Source organism: Malaclemys terrapin, chromosome 5 (genome assembly GCF_027887155.1).
Source record: "Malaclemys terrapin pileata isolate rMalTer1 chromosome 5, rMalTer1.hap1, whole genome shotgun sequence".
Lineage (NCBI taxonomy): Eukaryota > Metazoa > Chordata > Testudines > Emydidae > Malaclemys > Malaclemys terrapin.
In genome coordinates, this window is record NC_071509.1 from 19,489,228 (window position 1) to 19,506,225 (window position 16,998).

At 45.9% G+C, this 16,998-nt stretch overlaps 1 protein-coding gene across 1 annotated transcript in view; it reads right to left on the minus strand.

Annotated features, from left to right (window-relative positions):
• Positions 1-16,998, minus strand: part of POLN (DNA polymerase nu) — a 230,118-nt gene that overhangs the window by 176,108 nt on the left and 37,012 nt on the right. Inside the window, exon 8 of the mRNA XM_054029682.1 lies at positions 7,204-7,310. Coding sequence (XP_053885657.1) covers positions 7,204-7,310 — 107 coding nt within the window. The remainder of the gene's footprint in view (positions 1-7,203; positions 7,311-16,998) is intronic.

Genomic DNA, 16,998 nt, shown 5'->3' on the forward strand with positions numbered 1-16,998 from the left:
GGTCTAAAATCGGGTCTCCTGCAGGAAGACCATGGCTTAGGTCAAATCAAGCACTGCCCTAATAAATTTTATGCTCTGAACTGGGACAAGAGTTAGCTTTTGTTCATTTATCAGCAGACCCAGCGCTCTGAAGGTGGCTTGGACAGTTCTGATGCTGTTCTCTTCTTGAGCCTCTGACTGACCCTTGATCAGCCAGTCGTCGAGGTACGGGTAAGCCTGCATGCCTCGCCGTATGAGCAAGGCCACTACTACCACCATATACTTTATGAAAACCCAAGGGGATGCAGAGAGGCCGAACAGTAGGACGGTGAATTGGTAGTGGTGTTGATTCACAATGAATCTGAGAAATCTTCTGTGGCCATGGAAGATAGAAATGTGAAAGTATATGTCCTTTAAGTCGAGGGTGCCGTACCAGTCCCCTGGATCCAGGGAGGAATGATAGAGGTCATGGACACCATGCAGAAGCTCAGTTTCTTGAGATATCTGTTGAGGCAATGCAGGTCCAGAATGGGCTGGAGGGCCCCCCCGGCCTTTGGGATTAGGAAATATTGGGAGTAAAACCCCTTCTCTCTCATGTCTTGCAGAACCTCTTCCACAGCCCCATTTGTAGGGGGGATTGCACCTCCTGTACGAGATGTTGCTCATGAGAAGGGTCCCTGAAGACGGACGGGGATGGTGGGTGGTAGGGAGGGGTGGACAAAAACTGACGGGTATAGCCGACTGTCACTGTACTTAGTACCCAACAGTCCGCTGTTGTGTGGGATCACGCCAGGCTGAAGTGGGACAGCCAGTACAAAAATAAAAGGGAAGTCGGATCTGAAGCAGTGACGGTGCACCTTCAAAAGGTCCGCTTGGGCCCCTCGGAGTACCTCTGAGACCCTGGCTGGGAGATTGAGGTGGACAGGAATGGTTGGCACAGTTGATAATTTCTGGCGCCAAGAATGAGGCGGCTGCTGAGGCCTGAAGTACTTCCTGGAAACCGACGGAGTGTAAAGACTGGAGGGTGGCCCTGGAGTCCTTCAGGCTGTGAAGTATCATGTCCATATGGCCCGAGAATAATGAAGAACCTTCAAGGGGTGGTCCTGGATGGACTGTTGGACTTTGTGAGGAAGTCCCAAGGACAGGAGCCAAGAACAACACTTCATGGTGACAGCGGAGGCCATTATCCTGGCTGCCGAGTCGGGTGCATCCAGAGCTGCTGGAGAGAGGTCCTGGCCCATTCTTACCATCTTCCAAGAGGGCAATGAATTTCTGCCTTGAATTTTGAGGCAGTGAGTCCTTAAATTTACCCAAGGAGTCCCACAGATTATAGCTGTATCTCCTCAGCAAAGCTTGCTGGTTAGAGATACGTAGTTGGAGGCTACCCGTCGAATAAACCTTTCTTCCAAAATGGCCCAGTTTCTTGGCGTCTTTTTGTTTGGGGGAAGCGCTCAGCTGGCCCTGCCTGTCTCTCTCATTGGCTGCTGCCATAATCGGGGGGTATAAGTAAAAGTGTAAGCAAGGTCTGAATGAATTCTCCTGACAGCTAGTTGGAAAGGGGGAGAGACTTCAGGAACAAACTGTATTTACATGAGCATACTTACTCTGCCTAGATATCCAACAGATAGAGCTGTGTTGCTCAAAGTGATCAACTTTGGCTGCTGTTGGGTTATAAATCACTTTAGTACTGAATGCAGGGGCAGTGAAATGTTATCATCAATGTTGTTCTCCTTATTGTATGAGTAAAGGGGATGAGTAAACGCATCTTGTAGGTTATTTTCTGACACTGCCCTTGGAGCTCCGTCTGCAGCCGAGGATGGTTGAGAAGGAACTGAGGGGGTTGGGCCGCACGAGCGCTAGATGAAGCGCCAATGGCATCATGAGACAGCTACTGCACACGCGCATCCAGACCAGGCACTGCTATCAAAAATCTCCGATCAGCAGTGCCGGGATGCACCGACACCTGAAATGGAGCACCCACAGGGACAGCACTCGAAGAACTGTGTTTACTCTGTCCCAAATGAGGGGGTCACCTTCAGCTGAAAGAACCTAATTAAACCAAGCATTGGCGCCAAATTTCTCAGCGCTGGTGGGTGCCCACACCCCCTGCCCCTACTCAACCCCATCCCCGCCTCCATTCCAACCCCATCCCCAAAGTCCCCGCCCTAACTCCGCCCCCTCCCTGCCCCTATTAGATCCCTTCCCCAAATCCCCACCCTGGCCCCGCCTCTTCCCCCAGGGCGCCAGGTTCCCCCTCCTTCCCCTTCCCCTTCCCTCCCTGCCCTGTGAATCAGCTGTCTCGCGGCACAAGCGCTGGGAGGGAGGGGGGAGAAGCAGGACGCAGCGGCGGGCTCATGGAGGAGGCAGAGGTGAGCTGGAGCAGGGGGGCGGGGTGGGGCCATGGGACCTATTTTTTTCTGTGGGTGCTCCAGTGCCAAATCAGAGCGGCTTGGCTCTGAGGCAGGTATGAGGTCAGCTTCCATGATGATAGTCATCAACCTGATGTTTCTGTCTTTTTTAGTATGGGATCTGAAGTCCTGAGAGATCTGGCGCTTGTCCTTCACTTGAGTTTCCCCCAAGCACTTCAAGCAGCTGGAGTGCGGATTGCTCACGGGCACAGGTTTGCCACAGGAGGCACAAGGTTTGAAGCCCGGGGACTGGGGCAATCCTGGAGTGAAGATGTCCCTTGATGATAGGGACTATTTACAGTAACTATGTACACTAACACTAATCACAATAATTATATACTCTAAACTATGATAAACTAAGGGTTATAGTCCAAAAACCACTGGGAAGAAGCCTTGCCAAAGCAAGAAGAGTCATTCAAGCAACTGTCATCAGCGGTAAGAAGGAATTGAGAGTGTCTGTGGCCGGTGGTGCCCCTTTTACCGGTGCATAAGCACGCAGCAACAGAGGGTGATAGAGCCGGCCCAATGGATACCATTGAGGGAAAAATCGCCAGCAACAGTGCACACGGCGTGCACACACCTAACACGGAATGGACAAAAGAAAGCACTCAAAGAAGAATATTTCAAATTCATTTACATTATAGCAAAAGATTAAAAAAAGGTTTTGCAAAGTAGCATATTCCCATCTCTTTTGTAGACACATTCCTATGACAATAAAACTAAGATTAAATTACAGTCAACACTTTGACTCATACTTTTGTTGAGTGCCTGGGAAGACATGTTTTTAAAAGGTAGAGAATTTAAATTAGAGGAATAAATTGGGTGATACCAGTAGTTCAAAGCTGAGTTTCTACAGTGAAGAGACAATTACTTACTTGTAATACTACTTGTCTGACTGTATTGTTTGACCAGATTCCTACTCTTCTGGTTCCACTCCCTACTGCAACAAAGGTTGGAACCCCCTAAATCTCAAAGAGTTGGGGTTTTTGAAGCCCAGTTAGTTTAGCCCTATTCTGAGACCAACTACCAATGCCTCAGTACTACCGGGATCATTCCACTGTAGTTCCTTCAAGAGAGGGAAGTGGAGTTATCCCTAAATTCTAAGTGTAACTAACAAAAAGTCAACAAATATTTATAAGATAGGAGGAGTCCATCAGAAAAAAAGAATTCGCTTTTGAAAAATATTGCCTCCTTCTCAACTGTGAGGGGACACAGGTGGATGAGTAGGAATCCGGTCAGAAGACATCTTCCAAGAAGCACAATTACAGGTTATCCTTTCTCTAAAAAAGCCATATTAACTGGATTCCTACGCTTAGAGACTAAAACATATGAGGAGAGTTTTCCATGAATCCACAGATTTTCCAATCATAGAAGAACAAAGGAACCATACCTAGGGAAAGAAGTTACTCACCTTGTGCAGTAATGAGGGTTCGTTGAGATGTGTCCCTCTGTGGGTGCTCCACTGTAGATGTGTTTGCATCCTTGCTCTGCTGATTGGAGAACTTTGGTAGCAGTGTCCATTCCACCTGTGCATGCGCTGCTCCTCGCCTACCACAAGGTTAGCCAGCATGCACAGGCAAACCCTCCTCGATTCCTTCTCTACCACAGAGTCAATGACAAGAACTCTGAAGTAGAGGGGAAGAAGGTGGGTCGTGGAGCACCCATAGAGAGACACATCTCGATGAACCATCGTTACTGCACAAGGTGAGTAACTTCTTCTTTGAGTAGTGTCCCTATGGGTTCTCCACTGTGGTGACTCCTGAAAAGTGCCCACCACAAGTGACTGGGGCTTCAGAGTCGAGACTGTTATAGATGATAGCTCCATGGCATTAAATCTGGCAGCTGCAGCTAAGTCCCTCACGATAACACAATGTTCTGCAAAGGTATGTGCAGATGCCCAGGTAGCTGCTCTGCAGATTTCTGATACAGATTTTCTGATACCCTTGGAGAAGGTGACGGAAAAGGAAACCGATCTCATAGAGTGCATGCATATTGAAGACGGGAATGTTACATTATGCATCTGGTAACAGAGCCTTATACAGTTCGAGACCCATTTGAAGAGTCTTTGAGCTGAAATCGCTGTACCTTTTAACCTATCTGCAATGGAGAGGAAGAGTCTCGGAGTCTTTCTGAAAGCTCTTGTTCTGTCTAAACTGAAGGCCAAGGCTCTCCGCACATCAAGTGTATGGAGGATGCCTTCCCTATTATCCTGATGAGGTTTGGGATAACAGGCTGGAAGCTGAAGAAGCTGATTTATATGAAATGTAGAAGTTACCTTGGGAATGAATTTCGGATGTGGTCTAAGAGTGACTTTGTCAGGGAAGAACACAATGAATGGGGGATGCATCTTTAGAGCCACTATCTCCCCTATCCTTCTTGCTGAGGTAATGGTGATCAGGAACGTCGTTTTCATTGAAAGGTGAGTTAATGAACAAGTGGCCAGGGGTTCAAATGGAGGTCTAGTCAGTCCTTTTAACACTAGGTTGAGACCCACTGAGGAGTGGGAAGTCTAGGTTAGGGAAAGAGGTTCGCTATGCCTTTGAGAAACCTCTTTGTAACTGGATAGGAAAAGATTGAGTATCCTTCTACCTGCTGGTGGAAGTTTGCAATTGCTGCTAGGTGAACCTTTAGTGAGCTAATAGGGAGACCCGATTTCTTGAGAGTCAACAGGTAGTCCAGGACTACTAATAGTGTGGCTGCATTAGAGGTGATGCCTTTGGGCTGACACCAGATTTGAGATCTTTTCCTTTTGTAGGTAGTTACAATGAGTACCTCCTTTCCTAATGTGTAATAACATCTCCCGTACCTCTTCAGAGCAAGATGTCTCTATGTGCTGGAACCATGAAGGAGCCAGGCTTAGAGTCGCAGAACCCGCAGGTTGGGATGGATAGCAGGTAAAGAGTGATTGGAAGAGTCATAGGTGCACAGTGTCAGCTGTTACAGGTAAGGGTACCATGTCTGTCTGAGCCAGGTGGGCACAATCAGTATGTTTGTTTTTTCTCTTTTCACTTTCAACAGGACTTTCAGTATTAGAAGGAATGGAGGAAAGGTGTAAAGACGACCCTTATCCCAGAGCATCTCCCATCGAGCGTTATCTGATCCCTGCTCTAGAGCAGTACTGTGGACATTTCTTGTTCTTGTAAGTAGTGAATAGGTATACTGTTGGTGTCCTCCATTGTTGGAATATGTCATGGAGGAACACTGCATCTATTTCCCACTTGTGGTCATGTGGGAATTTTCAGCTGAGACTGTCCGCCTTTGTGCTATGCTCTCCTATGTTTTTCGTGCCCCCGCATTACTGGTGCTTCCTTGCTTGTGCCCGTTGGGTCTTTAGGCAGCCGGACTTGCTGTCAACTCGGTACTGTGCATGCCCAGGGTACCAGATTTAGATGGCTTTGGTGCCATTGATACCAATGATACTGATCAAGCCTGAGATTGTTTTGGGCTTGATTGGCGCTCACGAAGCAGCCTCACAAACCTTTTCTTAGAGGCCTTATGTGAGTGGTTCGCAGGTGTCTCCCTGGAATCACCTCCCTTCAAAATAGAGGGTTGCGGTGAGGGCTCCTGCCGGGACTACAGAGGTTGAGGGCCTGACTCCATGAGTAGAAGTTTGAGTCTCAGTTCTCTTTCCTGCATATGGGCTTCAGTCGCTGACACAAGAAACACTTCTGTGGAATGTTTCTCTCTCCCAGGCAGCGAACACACTGCGAGTGTCCATCAGTCACTGGGATAGATTCCTTGCAACTGAGGCACTTTTTGAAGCCGGGGGAGTGGGCATACCCTTGTCCAGGGGGGGTCCCCCGCCTCAGGGATTGGCAGAAGACAGTTTTTGTTTGTTTTTTTTTAAAGGCAAGGCCAAAATAAAATGCAAACAAAGTTAGCAAAGAAAAAAGGCTTCCAGGGAAGCTAAAAATTAGCAATTCTAAAAGAGTTAATCTGTGAACGAACAGCTCCAGCTCCAGCTCCATCTCTAGCCAGGGATGGTTGAGAAGGAACTGAGGAGGGTTCACCCAGGAACACTGGCTAGTCTCGTGGCAGGCGAGGAGCAGCGCATGTGCAGACTGAATGGATATTACTACCAAAATTCTCTGATCAGCAGCGCAGGGACACAGACACACCTACAGTGGAGCACCCATCAGGACACTATGCAAAGAAGAATCATGGAGACTTCCAAAATAAGAACTGCCATACTGGGTCAGACCAATGGTCCATATAGTCCAGTATCCTGTCTCTAACAATGGCAGGTACCAGAACTTCAAAGGGAATATACAGAACAGGACAATTTTGGAGAGATCCACCCCTATATTCCCCTCCCAGCCTCTGGCAGTCAGATATTTTTAGGGTTGTTTAGTGGGTTAGCAGTAGTCCCTCCCCCTTTGGGTCAGTGGGAGGCCACTCTGCCTCACTGTCACTGGGCGTTGCTCACTGTCAGGGAATTAGCAGAGCACTGCACAGCCTATGGTTCTGACCTGCAGTCCAGGCAGAGCAGCACATGAGTCTCTGGGCCCCAGATCCTCAAGCAGAGCGAGGCACCAACCAGTCTATGACTCCTGCCTATAGTCAGGGCAGAGCAGCAAACAGTTAGATGTTCTGGCCCACAATCTGGGCAGAGCAGCACACAAATCTGTGAGCCCCGGTCCAGAAAGAGTGGGTAAGTGTCAGTTCTGATGTGATTCTGCCTTTAAAATTACATGTTACACTATTAATGTCACCATATAAATGTTTTAATAAAGTATATTTATTATCACTTATACATTGGTTTCAATGGGAGTTTTGCCAATGCAAAGACTGCATAATTAGGCACAAAACATCTTACCTTGTTTCCAGTTAATATCATCACCATAAACATGAAGCAGTGTTCTCAAAAAATCCTTTGCATTGAAGCAAATAATAGTACAGTGTAGTATTTGAAATAGTATTTCCCTGTATAAGATATAAAAATAAATTCACTGAGCATTTCATTTTATCATATTACTGAATGCAAAATTTACATTATGTACATTTCTGTTGAACATGAATTAATATCACTTATTTAGTTAAATCAAATACGGATTCTTACTTCTTGTACAAATAGGCTATCGGGGGTTAGAAATAAATGTGGTTTCCCTCTCCCTCCCCATTGCTTCTGCTGAGCAATGAATAGGAAAACTGGATTGTATTTTCATTTTACTAAGTTAACATTTTTTTTTTCTAAATTATGGTTTTCAGATTACAACCACTTAGCTGATATGTTTTCATCAGAGAAGGTTACTCACCTTGTGCAGTAACTGAGGTTCTTTGAGATGTGTCCCCCTGTGGGCGCTCCACTCCAGGTGATGGTGCGTCCCAGCGCCGTTGATTGGAGATCTTCGGTAGCAGTGCCTAGCCAGGCTGCGCATGCGCAGCTGCTGTCTCACGGCATCGTTGGAGTCTGTTCACCGCACGCACAGCACAACCCCCTCAGTTCCTTCTCTACTGTAGAGTTCTCTTTTTTTGAGCTCCAAAGTAAAGGGGAGGAGGGTGGGTTGTGGAGCACCCACAGGGACACACATCTCGAAGAACCTCAGTTACTTCACAAGGTGAGTAACCTTCTCCTTCTTCGAGTGCTGTCCCTGTGGGTGCTCCACTCCAGGTGAATGTAGAGCAGTACCCACTATGGTTGGGACTTTGGAGTTATGTGCATGGTAGCAGCGGAGAGGACAGTAAGGCCTACTATGGCATCCGCCCTGGGGACCTGTGTAATGGCATAATGCTTGGCAAAGGTATGGCCTGAGACCCATGTGATCGATTTGCAAATATCCAGAATGGGTACCTTATACAGGAATGCCACAGGTTGCTGACATGGCTTGAGTAGACTGTGACCGGACTGTGGCAGGGGGTTCTATGTTCTGGGTTTGGTAGCATGACCAAATACAATCCATATCCACTTGGAAAGTCATTGTTGGATATAGCGGCACCCTTGGATCATTAAGTTGTAGAGACAAAGAGTCTAGGGGATTTACGAAATGAAATAAATATTTCAGTGACTCGAATTTGCATTTATTTCATTCACCCTTCTAGCCGATGTGATGCTAAGAATGCTACCTTCACTGACATGTGTAGTAAAAAGCAGGTAGTGAGGGGTTCAAAGGGAGGCCTCATGAGGCCCCAGAGGACTAGGTTCAGATCCCACATGGGCATGGGAGGGTGAACTTCAGGGTAAAGGCTCTAAAGCTCCGTGATAAAGTGTTTGGTGGTTGGATGCATAAATGCTGAGAATCCTTTGATTTTATCGTGGAAAGCATTAATTGCTGTGAGATGCACTTTTATAGACCTGAACGATTGCCCCGAGTGCTCGAGCTCTACCAGATAGTCCAGCACTACAGGAAGGGGTGTAGTGCAGGGAGTGAGCCCTTTCTGCAGACACCATATGGAGAAACATTTACACTTTTGAAGGTACATATTGCACATGGAGTCCCATCTGCTGTTCAGTAATGTGTTTGACCTGTTCCAAACAGGCTAACTTGGAACCATGGAGGAGCCACGCTTTGAGATGGAGCTTCTGCAGCTGTGGATGGAGGATCTGACTGTCATCTTGGGATAGGAGGTCCGATCTCATTGGGAGAGTTCATGGAGGACAGACTGACGCACAGCAGATAAGGATACCAGGTCTGCCTGGATACGTGCTGGGGCAATTAAGATAATGTTGGCTTTGTCATCCCTGACCTTGCGTAGGACCCTGTGTATTAGTGGGATCAGTGGGAATGTGTATATAAGTGTCTTGTTCCACCGAATCAGGAAAGCATCCCCCAGAAAGTGGGGCCAAGCCCCACTCTGGAGCAAAAGAGAGGGCATTTGTGGTTCTGTGTTGTGGCAAATAGGTTGATAGACGGGAATCCCCATAGATGGAATATTTGTTGTGCGACTGTCGACTTCAGTTCCCATTCATGGATCTGTACACTGAGCTCATCCAGCCCTGGAGGCACCTCATATGTAGTCTGGCGTATTTGACCACGAACGTGGTGGCGGCCATGTGACCCAGTAATTGTAGGCAAGTTAGTGCCTCGATTCTTGGGCAGATCGACAGTGTCTGTGATGTGTTTGATGGTCAGGAATCTGGTGTGAGGTAGCGAGACTTTGGCCTGAGTTGAGTCTAGATAGGCCCCGACGGACTCTTGTTGTACGGGTAGCAAAGTGGATTTTTGAAAATTTATTTGCAGTCCTAGTCTCTGGAAGAAGTTGATGGCGAGTCTTGTGATTGTTTCTGTCTCCTTGTATGAATGATCTATGATGAGGCATTCGTCCAGGTCAAGGAAAAATATGATCCCTTGTTTGTGTAGGTGAGCTGAGACTACTGCCAGGGTTTTGGAGAACAACCTCAGTGCAGCGGAGCTCCTTCGGGATGCTGGATGACGATAGCCATGAGACTCTGCACATGACTACTGCAGTAGTTGTAGTACGGACTGCCGTATTGGCCATGTCCAGGGAAGCTCGTAGGGTCATTCTGGTGACCAGCTGCCCCTCAACCAGGACCAATTTGAATTGGGATCTTTTGTCCTCTGGTATATCTGTGGTATAGTCAAAGAGTTTGCCACAGTTGTCACAAACATACTTGGTAAGGAGGGTGCTGTAGTTGGCTATTCTGAATGGTAGTGTGGACGATGTATATACCTTATGGCCTAGGAGGTCTAGGCGCTTGTGGTCCTTATCTTGTGGTGTGGATCAGTGTTGAGGCTGTTTTGCCCTGTGAGTTGCTGCTTCCACCACCGGAATTAGGTTGAGGGTGGGCAAATAAGAAGTCCATGCCCTTGTCTGGGACATAATATTTGCGATTTGCCCTCTTGCATGTTGGTGGAGTGGTAGCCGGGGTCTGCCATATATTTTCAGCAGGTTCTAGGATAGCATCATTTATAGGAAGCGCAATTTTTGATGCTGAAGTGGGTTGCAGAATTTTCAAGAGCTTGTGTTGTTTCTCCTGAATCTCCTCTAATGGAATGTCCTGGCTGATTGCTATTCTTTTGAACACCTCCTGAAACTGTCTGAAGTCATCAGCCAGAGTGGGTGGAGGTGGCATGACAGCTTCATCTGGAGACGAGAAAGAATCGTGTTCTGGTGACACCATCTCAGGTATGGCCTCTTTCTTGGGCTCCTCAGGTAAGTCCTCTGTGGCCATGGATGTAGGCAGCACAGGGGATACTAATGAGGACCGAAGTTGTGTCCTGGGTGGTGAGGAAGTGCGAGCGTACTGGGCCTTATAAGCTGCCCGTGGGTCCCGTGGTGGCCATTATACTGGATAGGGCATGTGGTTTAGGTGTCTTGTATTTTGCTTTAGTGGGTGCTGGTGGTCCTATTGCAGTGCCATCTGCCGGTGCTGGATGGTGTGTCAGTGCCGGTGGTGGTGGCAGTACCGAGGTTTGTGTTGGCACTGGAGGTGGCTGTGTGGTTGGCGCCGGTTCTGATGAGGATGTTGATATGTCAGCGCCAAGGAGAAGACATGGGTAGTTTGATGTCTCAACTCCTTCGTCTTGTGGGCGGTGCGTCTGGTGCCGGAGGTGCCAAGAGAGTTGTAGGTGCTGATTCTCAGGGCCGTCAGCACTGCTGATAGTGACCTCACAGGGGACCACTTCTTTTCATTTGGTTCCCTGTGTGGGGAGGTTGAGGCTCGCTTCCTCTTCTCCTGAGAGGGTGGAGCCATGCCCTTGGTCAGTTCCGACCGGGATGGAAAGCACTTGGGAGAAGGTTTAAGTACGTCCTTTTCCGATCCAGGTAGGAGAGAGTTCTCCATAAGGATCATTTTCAGGTGCAGATCTCGGTCACGCTGGGCCCTCGCCTTCAAGTTGTTACAGTGGGTGCACTTGGCTGGAGTGTGCGTCTTTCCGAGACATCTCACACAGAGTGAATGTCCGCTTGAGCGCGGCATGGCCTCTTTGCAGGAGCCACATCTTTTAAAACCAGGAGAGCTTGGCATGTTGAAATAAAAAACAAGAGGACCAGGGTTTTCACTCCACAGGGAGCAGAGAACTTGGGGAAAAAATGGTGGGAAAAGGGTTGTTTTTGTTGTTGGTTTGTTTTGTTTTTTAAACTATTAACTAACTTATCTAAAGGGAAGGGTAAAACTGGGTTAATCGTATCGAATTTTTCTGTCAATAGGGGAAGAAACTACAGCACTGCCCCAAGCTCCGTCTTCAGGCAAAGATGGTAGAGAAGGAACTGAGGGGTCACGGCGTGCACACGCTGAACAGACTCCAACGATGCTGCAAGACAGCAGCTGCACATGCGTGGCCTGACTAGGCACTGCTACCGAAGATCTCCAATCAACGGCGCCGGGACGTACTGTCACCTGGAGCGGAGCACCCACAGAGACAGCACTCAAAGAAAAATATTTCAGTGACTCTTGAATTTGCAAAACTCAGAAGAGATGTTTAAGCATTCCAAAAATAGTGTATAATTTATTTACATTCCCAGACAAAGAAATGATGTTAAAATGGAGTCCAGGTTGATAGAACATATCAGCAATTTAAAGGTAAATACATTATAGGATGTAATTAGCACCCAACCCAGCAGTATAAATCAAGGAAATTCTTGAACTCAAAAGAAATCCAAACATGTTAAGATTTGGAAATACAAGTAGAGCATCCAAAGCAATGTAACTTTGTCCTGTAGTGGCAGCATACAGTGATCATATGATTAAGGCATTTTAGTGTTTGTGGCCCCAGATTTCTTTAAACTGATATTTAAAGACAGGTGTTTTTCCTCCTCATGGTGTCACTACAGGGCAGAGTTAATATATGCTGGGTGTCCTGATTGTGTTCAACCTCCCTTGAAGAAGAAACTTGCAGTTATGAAGAATAATAAAAAAAATGACTACTAATCCTAAAAAAAAAAAATGATCCAATGTGGTCTACACACAAAATGTCAGGAGTTTTAAATATTGGAGGTTTGAAGCATCTGCATTTTTCTCTTATTAAGAGAATCTGAGTTCAAATAAAATCCAACACCAGGTGCTAAATTTTTTAAGGGCCCATTTCTTAACCACTCCTAGACTAATGGTGGAGTCTCCTTCCTTGGAGGTTTTTAAGGCCCGGCTTGACAAAGCCCTGGCTGGGATGATTTAGTTGGGAATTGGTCCTGCTTTGAGCAGGGGGTTGGACTAGATGACCTCTTGAGGTCCCTTCCAACCCTGATATTCTATGATTCTAATTAACAGATTCACTTATAAATGCTCAGAAAATTCTATACTCAAAGAGATGTAATTTTAGGAAGGATATGATGTATTCTTCATATACAACAAAGGGGTTAAAAATCCCACTTTAAATGCAAAACTCAACACAACATTATTATGGAGCCACAACTGGCAACTCCATAACAAACTTAGGTTTCAGAGTAGCAGCCGTGTTAGTCTGTATCTGCAAAAAGAACAGGAGTACTTGTGGCACCTTAGAGACTAACAAATTTATTAGAGCATAAGCTTTCGTGGACTACAGCCCACTTCTTCGGATGCATAGAATGGAACATATATTGAGGAGATATATATATATACATACAGAGAGCATGAACAGGTGGGAGTTGTCTTACCAACTCTGAGAGGCCAATTAAGTAAGTGAAAAAAAACTTTTGAAGTGATAATCAAGCTAGCCCAGTACAGACAGTTTGATAAGAAGTGTGAGAATACTTACAAGGGGAGATAGATTCAATGTTTGTAATGGCTCAGCCATTCCCAGTCCTTATTTAATCCTAAATTGATTGTATCTAGTTTGCATATCAATTCCAGCTCAGCAGTCTCTCATTGGAGTCTGTTTTTGAAGTTTTTCTGTTGTAAGATAGCCACCCGCAGGTCTGTCATTGAATGACCAGACAGGTTAAAGTGTTCTCCCACTGGTTTTTGAGTATTATGATTCCTGATGTCAGATTTGTGTCCATTAATTCTTTTGCGTAGAGACTGTCCGGTTTGGCCAATGTACATGGCAAAGGGGCATTGCTGGCACACGATGGCATATATCACATTGGTAGATATGCAGGTGAACGAGCCCCTGATGGTATGACAACTCCCACCTGTTCATACTCTCTGTATGTGTGTGTGTGGATATATATATATATCCTCAATATATGTTCCATTCTATGCATCCGAAGAAGTGAGCTGTAGCCCATGAAAGCTTATGCTCTAATAAATTTGTTAGTCTCTAAAGTGCCACAAGTTCTCCTGTTCTTATAACAAACTTAACCATGCTAATGGTGCTACGATAAATTAAATCAGCAGTTTATGCAGGCAGATTAGTAAAATCATGATTTAAACAGTTACTGAAAGCTACAAATTGTTAATATTTTAACACTATACAAAGTGATATTTAAATATAACCTGCTTGTTGCTATAAGATCCCTTGGGAATAGCATAAGCATACCACACTACTTTTCATCCTTCTCAAACTGTTTACAGTTTGTTTGCCTGTGCTGTATTTAAGAATTTATTATGCACAGTTATACAAAGCAGGGAGATTTATGTAGACTGTGCTATGAATCAAAACTAGGATGTCACTAAAAGGAATTCTCATGGACAAAAAAGATTGTGCTTAATAGTAAACAAAGCTTTAAATAAGGGTACGTCTTCACTACCCACCGTATCGGCAGGTAGCAATCGATATATCCAGGATCGATATATCGCGTATCGTTAAGACGCGATATATCGATCTCCGAACGCGCTCTCCGTCCACTCCGGAACTCCACCAGAGCGAGCGGCGGTCGCACAGTCGACGGGGGAGCCGCGGCCGTCGATCCCACGCTGTGTGGACCCCAGGTAATTCGATCTAAGATACTTCAACTTCAGCTACGCTATTCGCATAGCTGAAGTTGCGTATGGTAGATCGATCCCCCCCCCACAGCCCCAGTGTAGACCAGCTCTAACAGTGGACTAATAGATATAGGTTTTGTCTAAATGCTAATGATTCCATATTAAAATGATATGCTGGTTTTATAGAGGTGAACTATTGTATACAGTAGTACACTGATGACTTGCACAATTTATAATCTGAACAAAAGACTGATGCTCAGATTTCATATTACTAAAACTTCACTTTTGAAAGCTCTTTAAAGGAAGGGATTATTCTATTTTTCTGAATTGCACAGCACAGTGCCCAGTGTAAGTATTAAACAATAATAATTTACATTAAAATTACTGGCAGAATCTGAACAGTAACAATTAGCACTTTTATATTTACAATTTTATAGATGGAGAGAGTGAGACAAACAAATAAAGTAACCTGCCCATTGATATAGTTAACTCAAGAACTGTGACAGAACCTAAGTCCCTGTCCCCGATCTTATACTTTATAAAGTATAATTAATTTTGACAATCTAATTTTGTTGTGTTGTTTTGTTTTTTACTTTTTGCTCGTTTACAAAATTCAGTAATTCACAACAGACCTCCCAGTCATTAGGGTAAATTAGCTAAATTCTAATAAATTTTAAAAATTTGACTAACATTACCTTCTAGTCCCCTTAGAATTCTAAGTCCTGTGTCTTCCAAAGTCTGATATATATAATATTATACTAGATTTTTTAAATAAATTAACAATGGAATTTGATTAAATTAGAAAAATTGGATATTTAAAAGAAATAAATGCAGTCTTTAAAATTAAGTGGCAATAGCGAAGAGAGATTTATACTTTAAACAACGCTATCTTATAATTTAGACTGAACTTTTTATCTATACTATTATAAAAATTGCTACTGGCTGCTAAGGACTATCCCCAGGAATCTTAAATGCTATTTTAAAAAAATCCACTCTATTCAAAAATTAAAAAAAATTATTAATACAGTTCAAAAAGCTGTGCTGTAATCCTGTTCATATGTTCTCTTTAAGAACGCCCACCAAAAATCTCCCAGAAATTAAGTACAACATCCATAGGCAAGAAAAATAAAATTGGAAAGGAAAGTTACTTACCTTTAATATCTAGAGCTATTCAAGATGTGTTGTTTACCTGTGTTCCACTTCTAGTTGTATGTATGTGCCCCATGCACTGGAGATTGGAATGCTTTAGCCAGCAGTGTCTGTTGGTCACACCTGCTCCCCTGATGATCTCGAGGCCCTCTCCCTATGTGATATAAAAGGGACCAAGTGACCAACCATCCTCAGTCCCAGCACCACTATCAACTCCAGGCTATTGGTCTCAACAGTAGTGGGGAAAAAAGAGAGTGGGCTATGCAACACATGTAAACAACACATCTCTAAGAACTCCAGTTACTAAAAGTAACTTTACTTTCCATTTTGAATGCTTGTTTACATGTGTTCCCAAGCAGTAGGTAATAGATGGAGCAGGGTACTGCAAGTCTAATTAAATAGAGAAAGCAACACAGCCTTCCCAAACTGGGCATCTGAATGAGATTCCTGACCTAAAGTATAGCAGCTTTGGTTAGTGAAAGTACATATACTACAACAAGTAGTAGCCCTACATATATCAACTACAGTTATCCCGCTAGGACACACCTGGGAGGTGGGATGGGGGGATAAAGGGGACAGTCAGACCTCCTCCTGCCCAGGGCTGATTGCCGGACTCCCTCCTGCTTGGGCTCTCCTTTCTCCCCCCTCCCCCCCACAAATCTTTCATCAGGAGGCAGCCTGGGCTCAGGCTCTCCTTCCCACCCCCGACACTCCCCCAGTCCCATACCTGAGGCAGCAGCAGGGCTCTGGCTGTCGAAAGCAGCAGCACAGAAGTAACAGTGGCAATGGGGCACTAAACCTGCCATGAAAAGTGATATTTATCAGTATCACTTTTCACACTGTCCTCTTACTTCTGCACTGCTGCAGCCCGTTCTCCGCTCTGCTTCAGTGCTGGGCAGTGGAATATGTACTTGTGGGGGGGGTGGGAAAGGTGTAAATGACCCTGGACACAAAGAAGGGGGGCACAACAAAATAAGTTTGAGAACCGTTGCTCTAGTAGAAAGTCACCTAACATGATTTGGGAGTTCTTAACTGGCTACCTCATAACTTTATGCAGTGATATACCCAACTGGAGATTGAGTCAAGACTGACTTGGCAATAGAAATAAATAGCCTAGGGGACTCTGTGAATGGTTTTGTTCTAGACAAAATGAGAGGGTTGCCAGGCATCCGTTTTTTCACTGGAACACCCAGTTGAAAAGGGACCCTGGGAGCTCCGCTAAAAGTCCAGTTGGCTGCAGGTGGGCAGGCAGGCTCTGTGCAGGCAGCATAGGTGCTGACTTCTGCTCCCGCCGGTGGATGCTTGACTCCCCTTTGCCGCCGGCCCCGCAACAACTCCACCCCACCCAGCCCCCATCCCAACTCCGCCACCTCCCTGCCCCTATTCTGACTCCTTCCCCAAATCTTCCCGGCATCCTCCCCTGTGCACGCCAAGTTCCCGCTCCTCCCCCTCCCGCCAAACAGCTGTTTGGCAGCGGCAAGGCAGGAAGCGCTACGAGATAGGCAGAGGAGCAGGGACGCTGCGCTCTCAGGGGAGGAGGTGGAGGAGGAGGAGGTGGGACGCGGAGGAGGGGGAGCTTGGCTGCCGGTGGGTGCAGAGCATCCACTAATTTTTCCCTGTGAGTGCTCCAGCCCTGGAGCACCCATGGAGTCAGTGCCTACGCTGGCAGCTCCGCGTGGCTCCCAGGAAATGGCGGCATGTCCCTCCAGCTCCTAGGCA